The 21,437-nt window shown below is 44.6% G+C and overlaps 1 protein-coding gene across 1 annotated transcript; it reads left to right on the top strand.

Moving 5' to 3' along the window:
- The first annotated feature begins 541 nt into the window (after nucleotides 1-541).
- Nucleotides 542-20,932, top strand: CCDC191 (coiled-coil domain containing 191). Its single transcript, XM_035892373.1, is given in 18 exon segments — nucleotides 542-570; nucleotides 1,198-1,299; nucleotides 1,301-1,341; nucleotides 1,344-1,502; nucleotides 3,646-3,777; nucleotides 4,312-4,490; nucleotides 5,059-5,276; nucleotides 6,193-6,349; nucleotides 8,240-8,430; nucleotides 9,195-9,444; nucleotides 10,782-11,251; nucleotides 11,762-11,856; nucleotides 13,494-13,576; nucleotides 14,986-15,087; nucleotides 16,588-16,731; nucleotides 17,924-18,076; nucleotides 18,467-18,621; nucleotides 20,125-20,932. Coding segments are annotated over 18 exon segments (2,793 nt in total). The 3' UTR covers nucleotides 20,258-20,932.
- The last annotated feature ends 505 nt before the right edge of the window (nucleotides 20,933-21,437 follow it).

Below are 21,437 nucleotides of genomic sequence, written 5' to 3'. Positions count from 1 at the left end.
GTTGTGTAGGCGCAAGGCGGCCCCGCGGCGTCCCAACTGCTTTTAAAAGCAGGGTCGGGCTGAGAGAAGCGGTGTCCCGGGTCTGCGGGAGGGCTGCAGAGCAGCGGGCGTGTGGCCTGCCAGCCGGTGTGGGGGGCCCTGCTGCACCCGAGTGAATGGGGCCACGGGCGGCAGCGTTAAACTGCTGGTTCAAAAAAAAAAAAAGGGAAAAAAAAAAGGGGGCAGGTGGTTGAAACGCTTTCATTTTATCTTATTTCCAGCTAAAGTTTGACTCCGATCGCTTGGAACACTGGATCAAGGTGAAGTAATTGCACGTGGCTCAGTCAGGAGTAAGGTTCCCTGTTGTTACACGTAAAACCGATGGGTTGCAGAGGAAGCTTGCTCCTGAGCTGCGCTGCAGGTTGTATGTATGGGCAGCACGGACAACTAATAGAAGAGATTTACCCCAAAGCACCTCCTCTTCTGTCTGCAACCATCTAAGATCAAGGAAAATGAATTCTAGGGTGAACTATCCATTGTATTAACTTCCTTGGGTACCCCCATGCTCCCACCCTCAGTCTGCTTCTTACGGCAGGTAGGAGTGTGCATCTGCCTCCTCATGGAGCCTCGCAGACCTCTCTGCAAAGGGAAGAAGTTGCAGAATCACAGAATCATTTAGGTTGGAAAAGACCTTTAAAATGATCAAGTCCAACCACTAACCTAACCCTGCCATCCCACCACTAAACCATGTCCCTAAGCAACTCATCTACACGTCTTTTAAATACTTCCAGAGATGGGGACTCGACCACTTCCCTGGGCAGCCCGTTCCAACACTTGACAACCCTTTTGGTAAAAAAAAATTTTCCTAATGTCCAACCTAAACCTACCCTGAAGCAACTTGAGGCCATTTCTGTGGAAATGTGGGCTGTCTGGAGTACAGGTGCTGCATGTGAAAATACACATCAGGACCGTTTAACCCCTCAGAGAGATGAATACAGGAGGGAAAATGACTCAGACTCTTTACACAGGGGCCAGCATAGTTATGCCAAAATGCTGACACCAACTTTCATAGGTGGTGGTTGATGGGGACTAACTCAGCAAGTCTCCATCCAGCTCCCAGGGACTGGGTGTTTGCATTCTCCCAATGTGTTCTCCAATCACTGTGATTGGCACTAATGAATGCTTATTACTTAATCATTTCTAAGTCCAATTTTCCAGTCAATCAAGAGCAGTCAGAGAAACATGTTTCAAAAGACATCTATTTCTTATAACAGCCATACTGTCTTGTGTTACATTCCTACTGATGTTTGCTCTCTCTGGATGTAGGAAGTTTAAAAATTAATATCCAGCAATCCTTAGAAATGTTTTCTTTTCATTAAAGAGAGTGGAGCAAGCCTCTGAGTATGCTGTCTCTGAAGCTTTCTCCCTTCAAAAGTCAAGGTATCCACAGGGGCTTTGTGGTGCTGTGACGAGTTTGGAAACCGTGGAACAGCTGCAAGAACACGATGAGGGCTGTGAGGAAGGTGAGCTGAAATACAGCTTGCCACAAGCTGCCTAAAATGAACTGTTCTTGATTCAGCATTGTGGTTCTGGTCTGAACAGGCTCTTGCAAAGCTTGAGACCATAAGAAACAGTCAATAGTAAGATGTCTTTCATCTAATGGAGAAAGGCATAAGAAGAATCAATTGCTGGAGTTTGAGGTAGATCTTAATTAGCATACCTAAGAGAGGGATAAACTCTGTCTCCTGGAGATTTCAGGTCAAAACAAGGATAAATACTGCCCTTGAAGACACGCTGTATGGTCAAGTACAAGGTAGTTACTGAAATTTGAAAAAAAAACCCTGCGGTACATTAAAAAAAAAGGGGAGGGAAATTACCTCCTATCAGTGCTAGAAGTACATCTCCAGTATAAAAAGCTGACAGGAGACAGGGTTTTAAAATCTGTGTTAACCATTCTTTTAAGACTCAAAAGTGAGCCTTACAGAATGGAATGAAGACAGTCTCAAGAGCATCCACTTCAATACAGGAAGGCAGCTTTTTCACTTGTAATCATCAGGGGTTCAACTAATAGCATGGAATACACATATCTGCTTACAGTGCACTCTCTGAATGCGTTATACAGCATAGTGGCTCAAAAGGAGCTGTCTTTGCAATTGGTGGAAAAGCTGCTTGCTTTCCTCATGTTTCTTTATTATTTTTATTTGCCCTTCTCTGCTAGGGTTTTCCTTTTAATAGCTACCAATCCCTCATGATTGTTTCTAGCTCAGCTGAAAGTCTTTTATCTGGAATCCATTATTAGAATACTTAATGGCATTAACTACACATAGTCCACTTTGCAGAGAAAGATAGCAATATGAGAAGTGCAAGGACTCCTTTACTCCAGTTATGAGGAGCTCATGTTTCCCTGTCAAAAAAGTAACCCTTCCCCAAGTGATAAGCTCTTTTTCTCTCTTCTTTCTGTTGTCAGATATATTTCCTTGTTTCTGAGCTGGCCTGAGAGATTATAAAAAAGAACACAAGTTATTTGAAGAACAACAAACTAGATTTATGTTTTCTTAAAAAAACCTGCCCCTTTATAAGGAAGTTCAAAAAGGCTTTATTGCCTTAGAAATACCAGGACTCAATGGGAACATCATTTTGTGTTAGAACTAGAGATTTGGAGCGCTGCTTCCTCCTGTCTATCAGCTGCGTGCCTTTACAGGGGATGACTTCCACTGCAGTGGCTGCTGAAATCCCTGCTCTTTGCCCATCCTTGCCGTACGGGTGGCTGAGGATGGCTCAGCTTCTTGTGGGGCTGCTCCTGATGCCTTGCAGTTCACAGCCCTGCGTTCTGATTCTGGAGCAGCTTGGCCACCCAGGCTGGAGGCCAGGCAAGGCCAGGTGGAGGCAGCAGCCACGTTAGCTGTCCTTGCTTTTGAGTAGGAACTCTGAAAAAAGGAATGTTTGCATTTTTCCACAAAAGAGTGGAGATGCAAATAAAGTCCACAGAAGGATTTTATACCCAGCTGTTCATTATGCATTTGAGCTCGCTGAGGAGTAACAAATCAATCATGGGTGCATTCCTATAGTTGCAGTCTTAATCCTGAGTATGGGTAGTCCCTTGTGAAGTTTGCCACTTGGCAGATTTGTAATCTAGACTCACCAGTCATTCCTGGAGCTGTGGTACTTGCAAAGGTTAACCTGTATGCATGAAGTAAACATTTGTCCAAACAGTGGTTCTTTTTGTATTTAACATACGGCAACCTTGGCTGTACATGTGGAAAGTATCTAAGTGTCTGCAAGTGCAATGGTAAAACATAATGAAAGCTATCCGAGTTATGAATTAGCTCATGTGAATTCCATCTCCTTGATAAACGCTATAATAATCCCATGAGTGGTCTAAATGTCCACATAATCTTGTAGGAAAAATGGGGTGGAGAATAATTCATTTGCAACATATGTGACGGGAAAAAGTTCACCACCTTCTCTTCCTGTTCTTTTATAGATCAGGAAGATGAGAACAGAAGTATTAGCCTTACTTCATTTTCTGTCGCAGATCAGCTTTCAGTCATTTTAGACAGCCTTCCCAGCATGTGATATAACTACCCCAGAGACAGTCTTTCTTGTTTACACTTACCTGTATATTTTTTAAGCAAATGAAGTCATCAGTCTCTTTCCTCATGATAGCCCAAGAGCTGCTCAGTAACTGGATGAACTCCAAACTGCAACTGGAGCTGATGAGCGATGGAGAAGAGGAAGTTGACTCTGTCCTCCAGGAAAAGCCTTCTGCAGCCCATCTGAAGTATGAGCAGTTTGATGGTGAGAGCACAACAGAGCAGTTCCTGGCTTCCTTTCTGAGGATGTGCTGGGGAAGGGAGCCAGGCCTCATGGCTTGTCAGACCGAGAGGTAAAAGTTGCTTTGAGGCCAGGATAGTGGGCTCAGTAGAAACAAGATTAGAGGTAATGACTTTTTTTTCCCCCAGCTCTTACAGCAGCTTGGTGTAGGGCTGCACAAATGCACCTCATAAACATTCGATGTCTCCCTTTGCAAAAGAGAAGTTTTATTTCTTTAGTGTGCAGGTGTTTGTGTCAAATTTATACAGCCATTTGAGATGCTCAGAGGCAAGGCAGTAAAAAATGGACAAAATGTTGTTACTGCTTTAGCATATTCAATGGGAGACTGATTAAGACTCTGGGGATAAATGGAGTGCAGTCAGTGTGTCCGCTTTCATCAGAAATGCATTCAACAGTCTGGGAAAGTGATCCCTTTAATTACGTTAAGCTTTGTGATCTGAGACAGAGGGGTTTATTCATTTCAGACTAGCCTAAGGTAATCTGAATTCCTCATTTCAGACTTGTGCAGCTATTTGGAACATGAATTGGAAAGTTCTTCTGTCCAAGAATACCTACAGCATCTTTTGCAGAGTGAAGTTGTGAACTGTGGGATAGTGGAAGACCTTAGACTTGAAGACATCAAGGAAAAACAAAAACTCACAGATCCACGAATAATCATGGAGGCCAGACACAAGCAGGTGAGCAGGCAAGGCAGCGCACTTAAAAGGAATAAAATGGAGGATTATAGGATTAGAGTAAATGCTCAGTGATACTTCCCCAGTATTCTCTCCCAGCCCACCATAATCTCTGACTTGGAGGCAAATACCCGACGATATTCTTCCACAGTTTAGCTGAAACATTATTGCGTTTCCATGTGCATGTTAGGCATTCACAGTAGCTTTCACAGTCAACTTTCATAGAACCATAGAATGGTTTGGGTTGGAAGGGACCCCTAGAGGTCATCTAGTCCAACCCTCACTACATCTGTTCAGGTTTTCCCCCTTTCCAAAGGCTGACAGGAAAAGCCGCCGTGACAGTCAGTTCTGAGTTTGCTCCCATCAAGTAATACTGATTTAACCTCACTCTCTTGAATGGAGTTTTTTCCTGGTCTGAGAGCAGGACCAGTCCAGTCAGTGCCAGCTACAGATAGGGTTACTTGCTTCTTGGGAAACGTGGATTGTGACCGACCCTGTCAGTGTACAATGAACCTCAAATTCTTCAGCCTGTGGCGTCTGCTTTGACTTTTGCTGATTTCCTCCTTCCCAGGTGAAAGAAAACAGAATGAGGCGTCAGAAGGTGTTGGAGCTTCAGAGACAAGAAAAGGCCCTGAAGAAATCAGTTCTGTCTGAGGCCAAGCTTCAAGCACAGGAGGAGAACAGAAGGAAGGCCCTGAAGGCAAAGGAAGAGGAGATCCAGAGGGAAATAGTGAAGCTGCGAAAGGAAATGGCTGAGAAGAGGCACACCATGGCAGAAGCATGGAGAATGTAAGAGGGAGAGGGGGACATGGAAAAAAACATGTGCCACTTCCCGCCTTTTACTTCCTTCCTCAAGGGAAAACAAATCTTACTCTGCTGCCTCTTCTGTACATCTGCCTATACCTCAGTTGCAGAAGTCATTATGTTTGCAGCTGTCCTGAGAGCCACATCTTCTCGCTCCTTTTGCTAAATGGGAGGAGTGATGGTCCCAAAGGAATCTTTGCTATTCCTCTGCCTCAAATCCCCCCAAACCTTTTATTCCTTTTTTACCAACATCGATGGCAGAGTTTATCATTAGTGGAAAGACAGGCTAGAGATACTCTCAGCCTTCCATCAGCCATTACCGGTATGTACACTGAATCACAAAGCAGGGGTATGTTTGCACCACCGTGCATTCTCTCCGTCCACGCTGTGGCCACATCCAGCCTTGTTAGCATCAGATGCAGCATGAAAGCCAGTATAAAAAAAAAAAAAAAAAAAAAAAGAAAAGAATGGTCTGTGTTGAAAGTCTAGCACTTACACTGCTTTCTCTGCTATGAGAGAATAAAGAGCATTCTTGGCTGAAAATTCTGCAGAGACATAAATTTTGCTTCTGCTGAGCTTAGATTGTCGCAGAGATGTGACTTGTAGGGATGCCATTTATTTACTTAGGCAGGCCTGGCAAACTAAATCTTCTCATGCCAAGTGCCTTACTGAAATCTTACTATTTTCTTCTGCCTGCTATATTTTGGTAATGCTCCAGGCTGTTTAATCTCTGGGACCCTGAACCATGACAGAGGCTGTTTTCTAAGAAGGCTGAGTTAAATAATCAGCAGCTTTCTAAGCTGTAGAGGTGATTCACTTAGGATTGGCCAACAAGAGAGTGAAATCTGTGCTACAGTGCTTTCCTCATTGTATTAGATCTGTATGTTTGTTCACTTTGCAGGGAGGGGAAGAGACAAGAAAAAAGTCGGGAGCTGTCAATGCAGAAGGTAGCTATTACTGCATCACCACCCCTGGTCCTGAAGGAAGAAGAGCAAGGAGAGGAGAAACAGAGAAAGGCTCAGGAGCTGCTGCGCAGGATTCATGCCCATAAGCAGAGAGTGAGCATCACCTTTCTTTTATCTGAGACTCTGAGCTACCTGCCCTCCGCTACTGTTTGCAAAACTGAAGTTAAAAGTCCTGATTATCGTAATTTTTTACTTCTTTCAAGCCCTCCTTCTCTTACCAGGAAAGTAGAAGAGCAGGGCAATAAATATCTTGTAAGACTAGGAGCAAGAAATCCTGAGCTTCCATTCCCAGGATGTCTGTGTCTCAAGTGTACTCAGTGGGAGGTTTCACTTACAATTGTGGAAAAGATGTGGCTTGGAGGTCAGCTGCAAACATAAAGGCATTTGCAATTGAGAAATAGGCAGAGGTACAGAGGAGACAGCAGAGCAAGATTTTTTTTCCCTTGAGGAAGGAAGTAAAAGGAAGGAAGTGGCACAAAAGGGCCTGAGAAGCCCTTATTGTGTGTATGGGAAGATTATTTTAAAGATTGCCTTGCAGACCTTGGTGCAGGAGCACAGAGAGGAGAGAAGTGCTGAGGCCTGGGATGAATTTTGAGCTGGGTCTCCAAGAGTTGAAGTATGCCAGCACATCCACAGTAACAGGTTCTTCAAGGATCCACTCCCACTGGGTACAGTAGGATATTCTGTGATAGTGCAACAGCTCTTTTGAGGCAAACACATAGACCTTAATAATTCTTAATAGGAATCTATTTCTTTTACCCTTGTTATTCTGATACCACGGCCAGCTCTGGGTTAAACAGCTCTAGTTGTATCGAATACTTGCAATTAGAGTGATCTTTTTTGTACTGAATAATGGGCAGTCTCAGCAAAGGGAATAAATTTCCCTGAGTGCAGGTATGAATACCATCCATCACATAATGTTTTTAATTAATAGAGCAGTCATCATCATTAGTGTCTACTTATCTACATCTAGAATTTTTTTTATAGAAGAATCCCATAGCTTTTATGGTGATTCTCCTCATGGCTCACTTCATCTGCCTGTCTGCTGGATTTGAGCTTGGCTACTGTTTAGCAGTACACAACCTCTCTCCAGCACAATCTAAGCTATGAAGATAAGTCTGAGTGGAACCACAAAACAATTTAGAGCTGGCAAAATGTGAAAAGCCACAGCTTAGCTGAGCTAAGCAATAGTGACACTTTGATTATTTTCCTAAAGCAGAAAGAAATAGCTAATGCATTGACATTTTGTCCTCTTTGTAAGTCGGAGATTTCAGTGAATGAGAGGAATGCAATTAAAACAAGGCATTATGACAAAAGGGGAACAGCTAAGTCCTGTAAGTTGACCCACTTGGAGGATCAAAATGAACAGTGTCTGCAGTGACAGGGCTAGAATTATGGGGTAGATTAGATAGCAAATTGCTGTTCTGTGTAAATCATCCCCAGAGGCAGCGAGTCTAATTACACAATAGAGGAAAGGTTTGGCTTCCTATTGGAACAAGGGTGAGCTTAGGTTGTGTCATAAATTCATGCCAGGAACTGTCTTGATTTTTGTCCGAGTTCTTTTTTTTTTTTTTTTTTAAAAAAAAGTGGAAAGTGGTCCATGGAGATATTTGCAAACTGTTCTCAACAGAAGTGTTCTTACCTCTAGCATTGTAGACATTTTCTAGATTTTGAAACATCTTTCATGTCTCTAGAAATTCTATGTTCCTCACCCATTTTATTCCTTTACACTTGGTGAGCTGAGTGTGTTTCACTCCGAAGCGTAGAGCTTCATGATGTTATTCTTCTAGTCCCTTTCTGCTTTTTGTAGAAGACCTGCACGTGCTCTGCATTACTTTCTTTGCCCTCAAGGTAATTGTGGAAAGCGGGGATTCTGAAAAGAATCTCAAAAAGAAAGTTAGACAAGGGGAAGGGTGGAAAGGATCGGCATTTGTGTGACAGGCTATATCTTGCTCATTGGTTTTCTGAAACTCTCCCATCCAGTGCATGCAACAACATTTCTCTGCTTGGCTGAAAGTCATTCTGGAGCACAGAATTAAAATGGGAAAAGCCAGAGCCCTTGCCGACTGGAAATGCCAACTGAAGGCCCTGCGAGCCTGGAGAAACTATACTTGGGCCCAGAAAGTAGAACGGGAGACACAGCAATGGGAAGTTCATCTCCAAGATCAAAACAGGTAGTGACCCTACACTGTGGAATTCTTCCTACTGCAGCAGTACTTGGGCAGTGCAGCAATCAGGGGACTGTAAAAGGGACTTGCCAGTTAGCCAGCAGGAAGAAAACAGTAGCTTTTTGAGAAAATTGCTACATTGACTGCAGCCTGCCAGACACTATGGCACAGATGAAAAGGAGGACAGAGACAAACAAGAGCTTTAGCGCTTTCCGACAAGCCTGCGTCTCACTCTCCTTGTAGGTATCTTTCCTGGAAATCTCACCCTGGCTTGTTCTAGACCCCAGAGAATATGAGATGCCATATTTATTCCTGATTAATACAGTTATTTCCTATTTCAGTTGTAGTATAGCAGAGATCATTTTGGCCAGTGCCTTTTATTAAGGGAGGCTGTGGGATGAATTCCCTATCAGCCAGAGAAAATTTTGCTCTTGCAGGTGTCTGGAAGGCTGTGTGGTGAGGCACTGCCACTTCCTCTTATGCAGCTGGCATGGGAACAGGATACCTCTTTTGCACCTATCCTACAGCACAAGGGTGACACAGGAAATTGCAAAATGTGACCTAGGGGAACTTACTTCAAATCAATGGGCATCCTTTCTGCCCTCCCCACTCCTCCTTGGAGAAACTCTGTATGGCTTTGGAGGGCCTTTAGAGTTGAATGACAAAAAGACTTGTGCTATGGCCTGGACTGCTGTACTTGATGCAATTGTTTCAGGCAGGCCTGGGTAGAAGCCTCACTCCTATCATAACACAAGTGCTTTCTCATTCAGGAAAGAACAACTGTCTGCGGCGCATAATCGGCGACGGCTTTTGCGCTGCTGCTTTCTAGCATGGCAGCGCTGGAGCCAAGCAGTGATAGAAAAGCGGGAGCTGCAGATCAAGAGGGATGAGACAAAGAGAAAGATGGCACAGGTGCTGGAGGCAGTGTCACTGGGGAAGGGTGGCCTGGATAGGCCACTGGAGGTTAACAAGCCTGGGACAGCAGAAGTAAACCATCATCAAGATTTGCGGCGAGACAAGGTAAATCCTTCCCGTGTAGTTTCGTCTATTGGCATCACAGTACTCATACAAAGTACTTCTGTGCAATCTGAAATAGATAGTGCATTGTCCAGAGGAAGGCTTCTTTCCCAGGGTGACTCCCAAATACCTGCCTGCAACTGTTCAGGAGGGAAATCTTTAAAAATTAGAGGCAAACATGAAGGACGATGGATGAGTTTTAAAAATAAATAATCTCTAATGCTGCCAGAGAACAACCCTTCATGTACTGTGAGTCGCAATGAGTGTCCCACCCCCAGATTGCCTTTGCTGAGAGGTTAGTTACATCTTTGATGCCTGCTTAGACTGAAAAAGAATAACGCTTGACTGCACGACAAGAGATTTTGTCATGCTAGTGCAGCTCTGACTTTTAAGCATGGGGAAAAAAGTTGTCACTGGCTGTTTCAGGATAATGCACATCACAAGGAGGCAGGAGAGGAGAACTGGAGGTTGCTTCCTTAAATTGTCATTTGACAGGTCAGAGCCTGTCCTTCCTTTCTGTCTATAAAGCCTGTACCACAGTAGTGTCCTGATCCCAGCATAAGAGCTCACACACACGTATTACAGGTCAAGCTTTTTCTTTGCTTAAGTGTCAGCAAAAGTTGATTTCCTATGGTGCTTATATTATCCTAGTGTAGGCCTGTATTTTTCTTTTGATGCACTAGTAAAATCTGTGCTGGAAGGATGGGACTGAATTTGGGGTTTGACCTAGGAATCAGAAAGCAGACCTTCCATCTGATGCCTCTTCAGAGAAAGACCATGTGTCAGAAAAGGTGCAGCCTCATTCCCTGCTGTGCAGCAGTTTCATGGTACTATTTATCAAATCTGGAGAAGAGGCACAAGGAGCAGCACCTTGTAGACTTCTCTTCCATCTGAAAACGGACTGTCCAGTAGATCAGCCATGTAGATCATTTCAACAACTGTTTTTTCCTTTATTCTCCATCTGAGCACTGAGTGGGGACAACACAGTCAAAAAGGGAGTGTGCCAATCCCTGAGAGATGAGCTAACCCCTGAGAAATGAGCTGTCCTGAGCTGTGCTCCCTAACAAAATAGTCAGGATATATTCCTGACAGACCTCTTGCCTTCCTCCCAGTGAAATGGCACGCAGCTTCTTAACATTTCTTTCTCACAGCCTCCCATTTTGTGCATAAAAGGGCCCCTCTGCCCTGGCTAGGAACTGGATGAAGATTGCATAGCTGAGATTACCCTACTTCTCAGGCATCCCGCTAGATTTGCATTAAAGAAACATTATGTAGCAAGAGCAGAAGAGTGCTTGGTTTTAATCAATGCCAAATTTTCCTCATTTTTTTTCAACCCCTAGCCAACTGACACTTGCCTCATAAGGAAGGAACCTGACCAGACCAGAGACCACTCTTGCTGGGGTGCTCCTCACACATCTCATTCCTACCGAAAACCCAAACTTGCCTGGGAGATTACCCTGAAACATGCAGCCCCAAGTGCCCAGGACCAGGCTGTGTACAGGAATCAAATAGCCACTCTCCCCCATCAGGATCAGGCACCTGGTCCAAAGACAGCTCCTGCTTATGGTAGCCGTTTTGAGCACCGTCATGCCTTCCAGCAACGTCTGATTGAGGAACAGAGGCAGCAGCTTCAGAAACAGCAAGAGCTAATCCTTGAACTGCAGGAAAATCAGAGGCTGAGCAGAGCTAAAGAAGCGGCAACACAAGCCACAGCTGTAACCCAGACGCTTAACAACTCTGCTTCACAAACCAGAGAGGAAAAACAGAAGAGGGAAAAACAGTCCAGATGCAAGAATACAACCTATTTGAGGTATATGTCCTTGATAAAGCAGGCTCAGTTAGTCAGCATGTCTCATTCCTACTCAAGTTGAGCCAGAATTTGCCAGGCACACTTCAGTCATGCTAGCACTCTCTGCTCTTCCTCTCACCTGTGACTTGGCCTCAAGGGTAGTATCAGGCTGGCCACAGTTCTCTGTCCTTCTCCCTTTTTGCAGTGGCTCAACACCATGTGATCCATACAGGATCCACTTAGAAACAGCAACGCTAGAGTGTTACACATAGTAGCAGCAGGGATTTAGTTGGGGAAAAAAGTGTGTCATGCTTAGTATTTCAGAACATGCAGCAGCCCTGGGTACTCAGCTCCTTTGCAAGGATGCATCATTAATCCCATTTCAAGCAGAAGAAAGGTGTATCAGGGATTCAGAATGAAAATGTGGCACAATGGAGATTAGAAACTACAGGCCTGTTTCTAAACCATAGGTGGTAGGTGTGAGACACTGTTTGACCACATTCATTGATGAATTTCTTTACTCTTTCATAGTCCACCTGTTTCTCATCAGCCAGAAAACACAAGGGCAGTGATGCAAGGCAGGAGACCCTCCAGCCAGCTGACCTCAGCTCATCCCATACTGAAAGGTATTGCTTTAGATAGCAAAGACCATTCCAGATGACTTTTCTCAACAGCTTGTCTGGGAACCTCTCTCTTTCTTCACCTCAACCTTGCTGGTTGATGACAGTATGCAAGTAAAACTCAGCACTCTCTTTCCCAGCCTGACCACTGCTGTGAGAGGGTGAGATGTTTTCATGCCCAGGTTGTGCATCTGTAAAACCTAGGCCACTGCAAGGCCCTCAGGTCCACACTTGGTACGCTGTGGTAGCAGTTACTCCTAACACTTGTGATTGTTTCTGGTGTGACAAGACTCAGAGAAGCTCTACAGGGATTTGCTGTCAATCTTATTCCCTTCATTGCACATCCAGGTAACACTTAAGTGACCAGTCATTTTCATCTAACTTTGACAGAGGTATTGAGATTTCAAATGGAATTAAGTGCCTACCCAAGGTTTTGTGAGACAACAGTAGCTAGGCTGGGGAAGGAGCTCCAGATCCCTGCCTTCTGTGAGATATCTCCCCTTCTCTGGCCACACTGGAACAGCATATACACGTTAAACATGCAGCACAGCCTTTTCATGCAGTAAATTATGATCAGGTTCTGTTATATCCCTGGGTTACGTTCTTCCATATCAACTTGGGAGGGGGTGGGGGGGGTGGTGGTCACAGTCAGCATGAAAGACTGGAATGTGATCACTGTGATGTTTTAACAGTTTTGGGATCACCAGAGCTTTTTGGCCTTAATAGCTGGGCATTAGTAGTTGCCTTTCATTAACTGATTGTGTTCAGCTCCAATGCTACCTAGTCCAAGCCATCACTCACTCTGATTTGCCTGAACTCCATACAGCTTAGGGGCAGTAAGTGTATTTTCGGCGCACTCAAGTGGTTTTGTTTGAAAATCCCCCAAAAATGTAATGACAAAGTTAATCACTAGATGATTTTCTCTTGGCAGCTGAGAATCCCAGGACAGCTGAGAGGAGAAAAGAAACTGAGGAAAACTATTGTGGTCAAAACACTTAAATGCCCCCCAGTTATCGATTGCTCCAGCCTGTGCTTCATTTGTGACTTCAGAAGAAGTGAGCACAGGGTCTCAACTCCACTGCATGTTCTGTGTGGTCACATATCAACACTGTAACACCTTCACTGATGGCCAGCAAGATCACTGCATTGCAATTTATCTCCCAAAAGAAACATTAAGCAGTAGTTTCTCACTAGTGGAACCAAGTACCTGTGTGTCACTGTGGCAGGGATGCTTTCCATCATGAAGTCACTCTTTAAATAAGCAATTGGAGCTTACTAGAGGCCTCATAGCAATTGCTGCTAAATCAGGTGCCCTGAGCCTCAGCACTCAATCAGGGAAGATGGGGATAAACCCTCTGGACACAGCTCCTTTCATAACTGAACCTCATGGCTGTGACTGTCAGTCAAGGAGGGTGGAGTGAATCTAATTTGGATAGTCCTGAATGATCTTACAAATGTTTATGGGTTCCTCATTCATGACACTGCCAGCCGTAAGAGACAGCAGAAAGCAAGTCCCTTTGTGCTGGCATTGCCAGGTCAACGGGGGCCTGGCAGTAGAGTGAAGTGGTCATCCTTGTTCACCAAACTTCTGTCATTATCCTACAGCTCATTTCCACTAATCCTTATGTCCTCTGTTTATGTAGCTATGGAGGAGAGAGCAACTCAGCGGGCAGAACGGAGGAGGAAACTAGAAGAAGCCAAACAACAAAGAGAAGAGGAAAAATTGGTAAGGAAAGTGGAAAATTAAATACAAGTCTCTTTCACACCATTCCAGTTACAAGAAATGCTGTTTTAACCCCAGAGTCAGGGACCAAGGCCTTTTATCCAAAACAGGAGTTTTATAGCTTGTGAGGAAGCATATGTCTGGCACACATCAGAAGTAGTTGTTATTGCTGCATTTGCATTCAGTGACCCCACTAGCCCTGCCATATCACAGGCAGAGACTTCATGTTGATGCAATTGCAATTCTAGAAGCAGCCTCTCTTACCAACCTCCAACCACTTCTCTCACACCTACCTCATGACCATAACTTGCCCTCAATGAGGATGGGAAGGGTAGAAGTGCATGCAGAGATCCCCTTGACTGGACCTGGTAATGGTGGGTTTCCCTTCCCCTGCCTTTCCTGTCTGGTCATGTGCAGCTTACGGACCTGCAATCTGACCTAGTAAAAATCCTGCATCTTTCTAGCAAATCTCTGCTGAAGAGAGAAGATACTGACAATATTTGCATAGTTAATATGCGAATTCTGTGATACACATCCAACAAAGGAGCCTTCTTAGCTTCAGGGCATTGAGCTCTTACTGAAAACATTGACAATAAGTTGCATGAGGATTAGAAAGCTCAGAACTGGGGTCCTAAAAGAACCAGCATTTGTTCCTTCTGCAAGCAAAAGAGATGCACTCTCACATGCAGGAGGCTGAAGCGAGCCTTAGAGAACACTTTAACCATAGAATGGACAGACAAGTATCGGGTTAGGTTTCCTCAGCTGTGGTTGCAACAATCTTGGAGATCAGAGCACACAGTCATAGTAATCGCACATTATGGTTGGTGTGGGTGTTAGGCCTTTGATGCATACACCAAGAGCAAAAGCTGTGTGAAATGGAAGTGGAGTGGGATCTGTGAGGGGAGTAGATAAACATTTAGAGAAGGATATTGTGCCAAGTATGACCAGCACTGAAGTAAAACAACTTCTTTGATCTTCAGTGCTTGGGGAAAGAAATGTTTGGATACCTGTAATGCTGCTTTGCATGAAGATGTAAAACTTCAGAGCCCAGAAGTACAGAACTGACTTCAGCAGTCAGGTTATCAATAAATAACGTGGTGTATGGTTTAAATTTTTTAGGAGAAGAGTGGGCAAATACTATAACTTAGGGCAAAGAAAAAAAAATATATATAGGTAGTAGAAGGATATATATACATAGGTAGTAGAAAGAACAGTCCCTCCTTCCTCTCCCTTCCACAGTTCATTATGCAGCACAGATCACATCTCATATGCGACAAAGTCTGCTTCCTTCTGAAGCTTCAGGTACTGGTCAATACTAGAGAAATATTCAGAAAGCTTAGAGGTCTGTGTGCTCTGAAAAGGTCTCATACACCAAATCAAATTTTACCTTCCTCCATTTTCTTCATTTCAAGGCCCAGCTGAAGGCTGAAGAGGAAGCACGACAGAGGAAGGAGGCCGAGGAAAAGGAAGCTCAGCAGGAGAAACGACGGGAGGAGAGAAGGCAGCAGAAGCTGGTGACCAAACACCTCACCTGTTTCCCCCCGCACCCTTTAGCAGGGATAGGGAAGAAGAGACATTACCCACTAGCACTCAGTCAGCAGCCAGAGTAATGGGAACTGAAGGTCTTCATTAGTAGAGCAGAGTTCCACAGCACAGCACCTTCTGTATCACCACCCCTCCTTTTGGCAACATTAAGAGAAGGGCTGTGGACCAAATGCACTATGAAGTATATACTGTCTCTGTCTCATCAACAGGATTAGAGGTCCCAGCTGGGGGATGTTCACTGCTGAGGTATAGCCACATAAGCCCCCACAGTGGCAGCATACTTCCAGTACTTTAAGGGCTGCTATAAAGAGGACCGAGGTGCTTTCTTCACAAGGAGGCACATGGAGAAGACTAGTGGCAATGGGTACAAGTTGCACTGGGAGATGTGTCATCTTGATATAAGAAATAGATTTTTTATAGTGAGAACAATCATGCACTGGAACAACCTCCCCAGATATGTGGTAGAGTCCCCATCACCAGAGGTTTTCAAGATGCAATGGCTAGATATTCTAGATAACCTCATCTAGGCTCCCTTTCCCACAAAAATTTGGGCCAGATGATCTTTCAAGGTCCTTTCCAACCTGGGCTGTTCTATGATTCTATGTTTGGCCTACTTCCAGGCTGCTCCTTCCATGAGTATCCCCCTCCAGCATTCACAATGATACCAGTCACAAACACACAACTTAAAAGTAAACAAGCCTGACAGATATATCAAGGGCAACTTTCCACCTGAAGAACAGAAGCATCTTCTCCTTGGAACTAGCCTAGGAATAGCCCTACTTCATTACTGTTACTTGGAAATAAGCTGTCCTAATAACAGAATCACATAACCCAAATAGCACATTTGAAATCCTACAGGAATTTAACCCACAGCTACTGTTCTACTTGGATTGAGTGGTTTAGAATGTTTGACCTTCATTCCTGAGTCTCAGTCAAAATATTATAATATTATACAGTTACACAATACCCACAACCCTCCCCTACTATTTAGGCTAGATCAAGTGGTAGGGTCCATGCATAAACTCAGAATAATTTTTGGACACGTTTTCAATCTAGTTCTATAAACATAGAAAGCTGCCCTCCTCAAGCTCAGCAAAGCACCCCTCCCCACACTGATGAAGGCCCATCAAAAGGAGGTTCCTGCTATGTCAGCACTGCTGATAGCCACAGATTATGACTCTGCTACAGTAACACCAAACTTCAGTGCTGAGGAAGGCCACATGCTGAAATAAATGGCCCAAGGAAATGTCCAGAAAACCATCACACCTTCCATGAGGATATTCAAGACAGTTTGTTCTGCTTTGTACCACAGGTTCTAGTACATGGGGTCATATCTGGTCTGGTCTGCACTGCTAAAGATGATTTCTGTGTTAGGTCAGGACCTCCAGCTCCAATATGACAATTTCTTGCCATTGCTTAACATCCTCTTCATCCAGAGTGAATTAAAACTACTAATCTTTGTATTGTAGAAAGAGCTGGAGAAGCAAAGGAGGCTGGAGAAAGAGCAGCAGCTCCAGAAAAAGGCCAGAGATCACTATGAGAAGGTCCTGCTGAGAAAGCTGGGAATGGTGCCATGGAAAAGGCTGAAGGAGCAAGCCAAGGAAAACCTGGTGGTAAGTGCTGAGGATAAAGGAAAGGACTGGTGCCGTGGCAGGAATGGAAAAAGAATGGATGCAGCATTCAGCAGAAACCTTAATAGGCTCTTAAGTCAGGAAGAGATGGAAAAAGCAAAAATTCTCCCTGCACACCCTGCCCTATATTAGTTCTTTAAATCAGCCCATCTGATAATAATCATGAAAGGTCATCAAAAACCCACAAGGGTGGCATCCTCATTTATAGCTGATTAAACAGGAACCAAAAGGAGAGAGAAAGGAATTAATTTCAATCTAATGAGAAGTCATCTTTTGTTAGCCTCCACTTGTCTGCTGTGCTAACTGCCACATGATATGATGCCAATAACATAGTGGGAGTTAGTTTAGTATATTACAGCCAAAAAAGTAAATTGAAGTTATGTGACATGAGCCTGTCAGTTCTCTTGTCCACAGCAAAGCTAATCAGTAAGACACCACCAAGCCACTGTAGTTATAGTAATTAAGCCCAGCCCATCACTTGGGCTTTCCCTCTCTCTGAAGTCACTGCTGGTGCTAGAGGTAGGACACCACAGGCGATAATCCAGCGATCTGTTATAGCCCAGCCATACCTTCAGTGCAGAATGGTCATAGCTTCCGAGACCTTGACACATAAATATTGCTAATGAAACACTTCCGTACATGACTGAATCGGCATGCCTTATCAGGGTTGGACTAGTGACACTCAGCCGTGTCCTGGAGATTTAGCCAGAGCCCAGGGCTAAGTTAGCAAGCTTCAGTTTAAGTCACTGGAACTGCAGCTGCTTACAGTAATTGACCACATGCACATAGGCCTCCGGCTGGAAAGAAAGAGAGGGATAGCAGCTGCTCTCCTTAAGTCCACCCTGGTGGTCAGTGTTATGGACAGCGTTGGACTAAACTGCTATAGGCCACACCTCTGCTCCATTCACAATAGGTTAAACTGAGCATCTAATTCAAAAGGATCTTCACTAGAAGTGATGCAGCAGTAGCCTGATAGAAAGACTGGTCTTGTTCCTTATGCTGACCCTTCTTTGTGGGAAACTATCCTGTAAGTTATTCCAGCTGTCAGACATCTGCATTTTGAGGGCACCAAAAAGCTGAGGTAATTTTCTAGTGTACCCAGTTTTCTGTAGGTTTATGTTTACATAGTCACTAGTCCAAGTAACTAGCTGCTGCCTCTGCTGCCTTTACTTAGGTGGCACAAAGGCACCACTGCTTGGGCCTGCAGAAGAAATGCCTGATGGCTTGGCTCCAGCACACCCAGGGGAGCCTCGCAGAGAAGGTGTCTCGGGCAGAGGACTTCCATTCCCATACGTTGCTGAGATGGGGTTTCAGAAACTGGCTAAAGGTTTGTGTGTAGCACAGTGAAGAAACAATACCAAGCGCGCTAGCTGCTGCCACGCTTTCTCCTCACCACAGTGCCACTTCACACACCTGCAGCGCAACCTCTGCTGAGTTACACTGTCCCCCTTCCAGCAACATCATTCCCTTCTTCAGAGACCTTCTTTCTGCTCTCCACTCTCCATTGGTCTCCTCCACCCAGGACACTCCCCTACGTACTGCTCCCTACCTCCAACCTCTGCACTTTCTCAGCCTGCTTCCCTGCTGATCTTCCTCCACTCCTGTCCCCGTTACCCTTCACTGCCACCGTCTCAGCCATCGCTCAATTTCTGCTCATTGAGCTGGGGGTTGGGAGAAAGAAGCCACTCTCGCCTCTTTCTCTGTGCTCCTTCCCTAGTACAAGGATTATCTCTCCACTCTGGAGGAGAGAGCGAGTACCGTCCATGCAACCTGCCTCATGAGGAAGTACTTCTGGGCGTGGTTCGATGTGATCATGGAGGAAAAGAGTACCTTATGGGAGAAGCTGAAGATTGCTACCGAACACAGTAACAAGTAAGTGTGTTCTCTTGCCAGCAGTTCTTTACCTGGGTTTAGTATACCCTATAGATTGTTTTAGAGACTACTTTTGACAGGTCAGTTATCTGCTCCCCAGGAACATGTGAAACATGTTCTTTACTGCTGGTATGCAGTATACTTATGTGATGTGCACAGACATCAGCAGAGGTTTGTGGTAAGAATTTTCCATGCAGCCTGGAAAAGAAAATTCAGTGGTACCCTTCACAGGACTTTTAAATCTGCTGAAAGAGAATACAGTGAAAGCGGATAAGTGGCTGAAACTTTCTAAGCTGATTAGCAGATCTGGCCATACAGCTTCTGCTAAAAGCTGCCTTAGGAAAATCTTTAAGTACAATTATAGCAAGCCAAATGATTGTGCAGGAATTACACTGCATTGTTTTGTCCACAGCAGATGATTTAGTTCACAAATCCAAAGTTGATCAACTAGAAACCCTACTTAAGAAATCTTTCAGTTTATGCCATCGTCAGCCTGACTTGGCAGTGAGAACTACAGCAGACAGTTCTACCTATCACAACTGGAGCTGGGGGCACCCAGTTCACTCATTTTCCCATAACTGCATTAGCTGTGCATTCTAACAGGAGGAAAAAACAATATTGTCGAAGTCTGTCAGAAAACAGAAGCATGTTCATCTACCTCACCACGAAAGCATGTCAGCCGCACACAGTCATGAATAGGCTGCGCCTGTGCATAGCCCAAGCAGGATCCGCAGCACCTTGGAGGAGGAATTAAATTAAATTCACCTCTTAGGTGGCAGAGCAAACCTGTTCTAGCTTGCAGTGTCAGTAAGATCAGAACAGTGCATGATTTAACCCAACAAATCAGCAAACTGGAAGAACCAGGGAAAATTCAGACCCAGGAACAGACTGGATTTATTCTGTGTATGACCTCATATTAGGAGCATAATCACCTGTCATTCCTCATTACCTCTTCCCCCACTGACCGGCAAAAGCCGGTTCAGACCTTGACATAGCAAACTATTCTTTAGAAAGGACTGTTGTTCCCTATTGCCCATATGGGAACCCAGGGCAAGGCACCTTTGGTGGGGTGATTGAAATCAGGTAAGAATTGGAGCCCAGTTGCCACCAACCCAATGGTTGGTGTGGACCAAACAAGCCTGCGTTTTTCCTGAAGAAACTGCTTTCACAGACCCTGTTTATTCTTCAAGAAACATCTCCACCTTCAGAGCGCTAAGCAAACACCAGCTAATGAATCCTGTCAGAGGGAGGAGCAAAATTCTTGGGGGAGAGGAATAGAGAAGGGCAGTGTGTTATTTTTCCCTGGGATGATTGACATAATGGTGTGGTCTGCATTCAGATGTTTAACACGTCACAGCCCTGACTAGCAGCAGAAAGGACAAATCCCACAGGTATTTTAAGGGAGTTCTCCCCTCAAGTAGAAGTCGGTTTTTGATTACCTGTTCTGTTATGCACACATTTGCATGTCGTCTACTTGTTCTTTGTGTCCCCAATTTCTTTAAGGAGACTCATGCTGACCACATTCAAGGCGTGGAAGCAGTACCCGTTACTGATGAAAAAGGAAAGAGAGAGAGAGGAAAGGAGAAACCAGCTACGCAGGAGAGTAGCTGAAATTCTCCCCGACTTCCAAACATGACAGAAGAGAGTCAAAGGAGACTGGGAAAGGGGACAAAAAGCCTGATTCTGTTCCATGCTATCTTCCTACTGAGTGAAACAAATCCAAGGGGAAGTCCTGTCCAGTGGAAAGGGTCTTAGAGCCAAAGGAAGCTCCCTGGGGCCACTGCTGTCATAAACTAAGCATATATGGAAACTTCCCTGACGGTCTCGCTTTGCTGGTGGCAGTGAGGCCTAGGTAACCAAAGCTAGCACAGGGTGTGTTTCAGGCCAAGACCACTTCTACATGCAGAGCTGCAGCACCCACACGAATCCTCCTCCACCACAGGAAGCACAGAACAGAACTGCACCTATTTTTCCTTAAGCAGTAACATATTGCTTTTGTTGCCAGTGCTCTGTAGGGTGACACAGCTCGATCAGAGAGCACACAGACCTGACTGTCAGCTGCCCCCTAACCACTACTGCGAACTTGGCCACCGGGAGAATGTTTTCTGGCTAACTGTGCCAGGAAAGTTTGGATTGGAGGAGGAGAGGGAAGAGCCATTTATGCAAATCATATTTGCTAATGGTCCAGATCATAGCATCACATATGGACAGTCTAAAACCTGGATTCTTTTTCAAGGGACTGACTAGTTCGCAGCACTGGCCAGCTCACAAGCACAGTGCTTTGACTGTGGTGGCAAGCAGTGATTCCAAGTTTATGAGCCACTATTTTCTTGTCATGTAAACATTTTCCAAGCTGGTTAACTGTAGTATTTAAGGATGTATTGTACAAGTCTGTCTGGGCCTTTTCACTTGATCCAGCAGTTCGAAAAACCCAAAAATCCAAGAAAAAGGCAGACTGTATTTTTACATAAGCTAAAGCTGACATGATTAAAATGAAAGTTTCTTATCACTGTTTAACCTTAACCTGCAGCATAGTGCAGACAGGGTAATGCCGCTAAGGTACAGTATGTCTTGTCTTAGCAACAGCATAAGGCAGGAATCTGGAATTGCTTCCCCCTCACAACAAGATAGGCAAAGTTCTCTCCAAAAGCATTTGGCAGTACAGGAGCACTTGGGTAACGCCAGGAAAACGACTTTTATCCATTGTACCCGATAATTTTTATGCACTGAAAGTTTCCAATAAACCCAAATCTGAAATGAGCACAACTGAGTTGTTGGTGCAAATGTGTTAGAAGCCAACTGAACAGCACTGGACA

The sequence above is a fragment of the Egretta garzetta genome, unplaced genomic scaffold, assembly GCF_000687185.1.
Source record: "Egretta garzetta isolate BGI_Z169 unplaced genomic scaffold, ASM68718v1 scaffold320, whole genome shotgun sequence".
NCBI classification, from domain to species: domain Eukaryota; kingdom Metazoa; phylum Chordata; class Aves; order Pelecaniformes; family Ardeidae; genus Egretta; species Egretta garzetta.
Note: the sequence above shows the minus strand (reverse complement) of the source record. Positions and strands in the feature narration are given on the sequence as shown.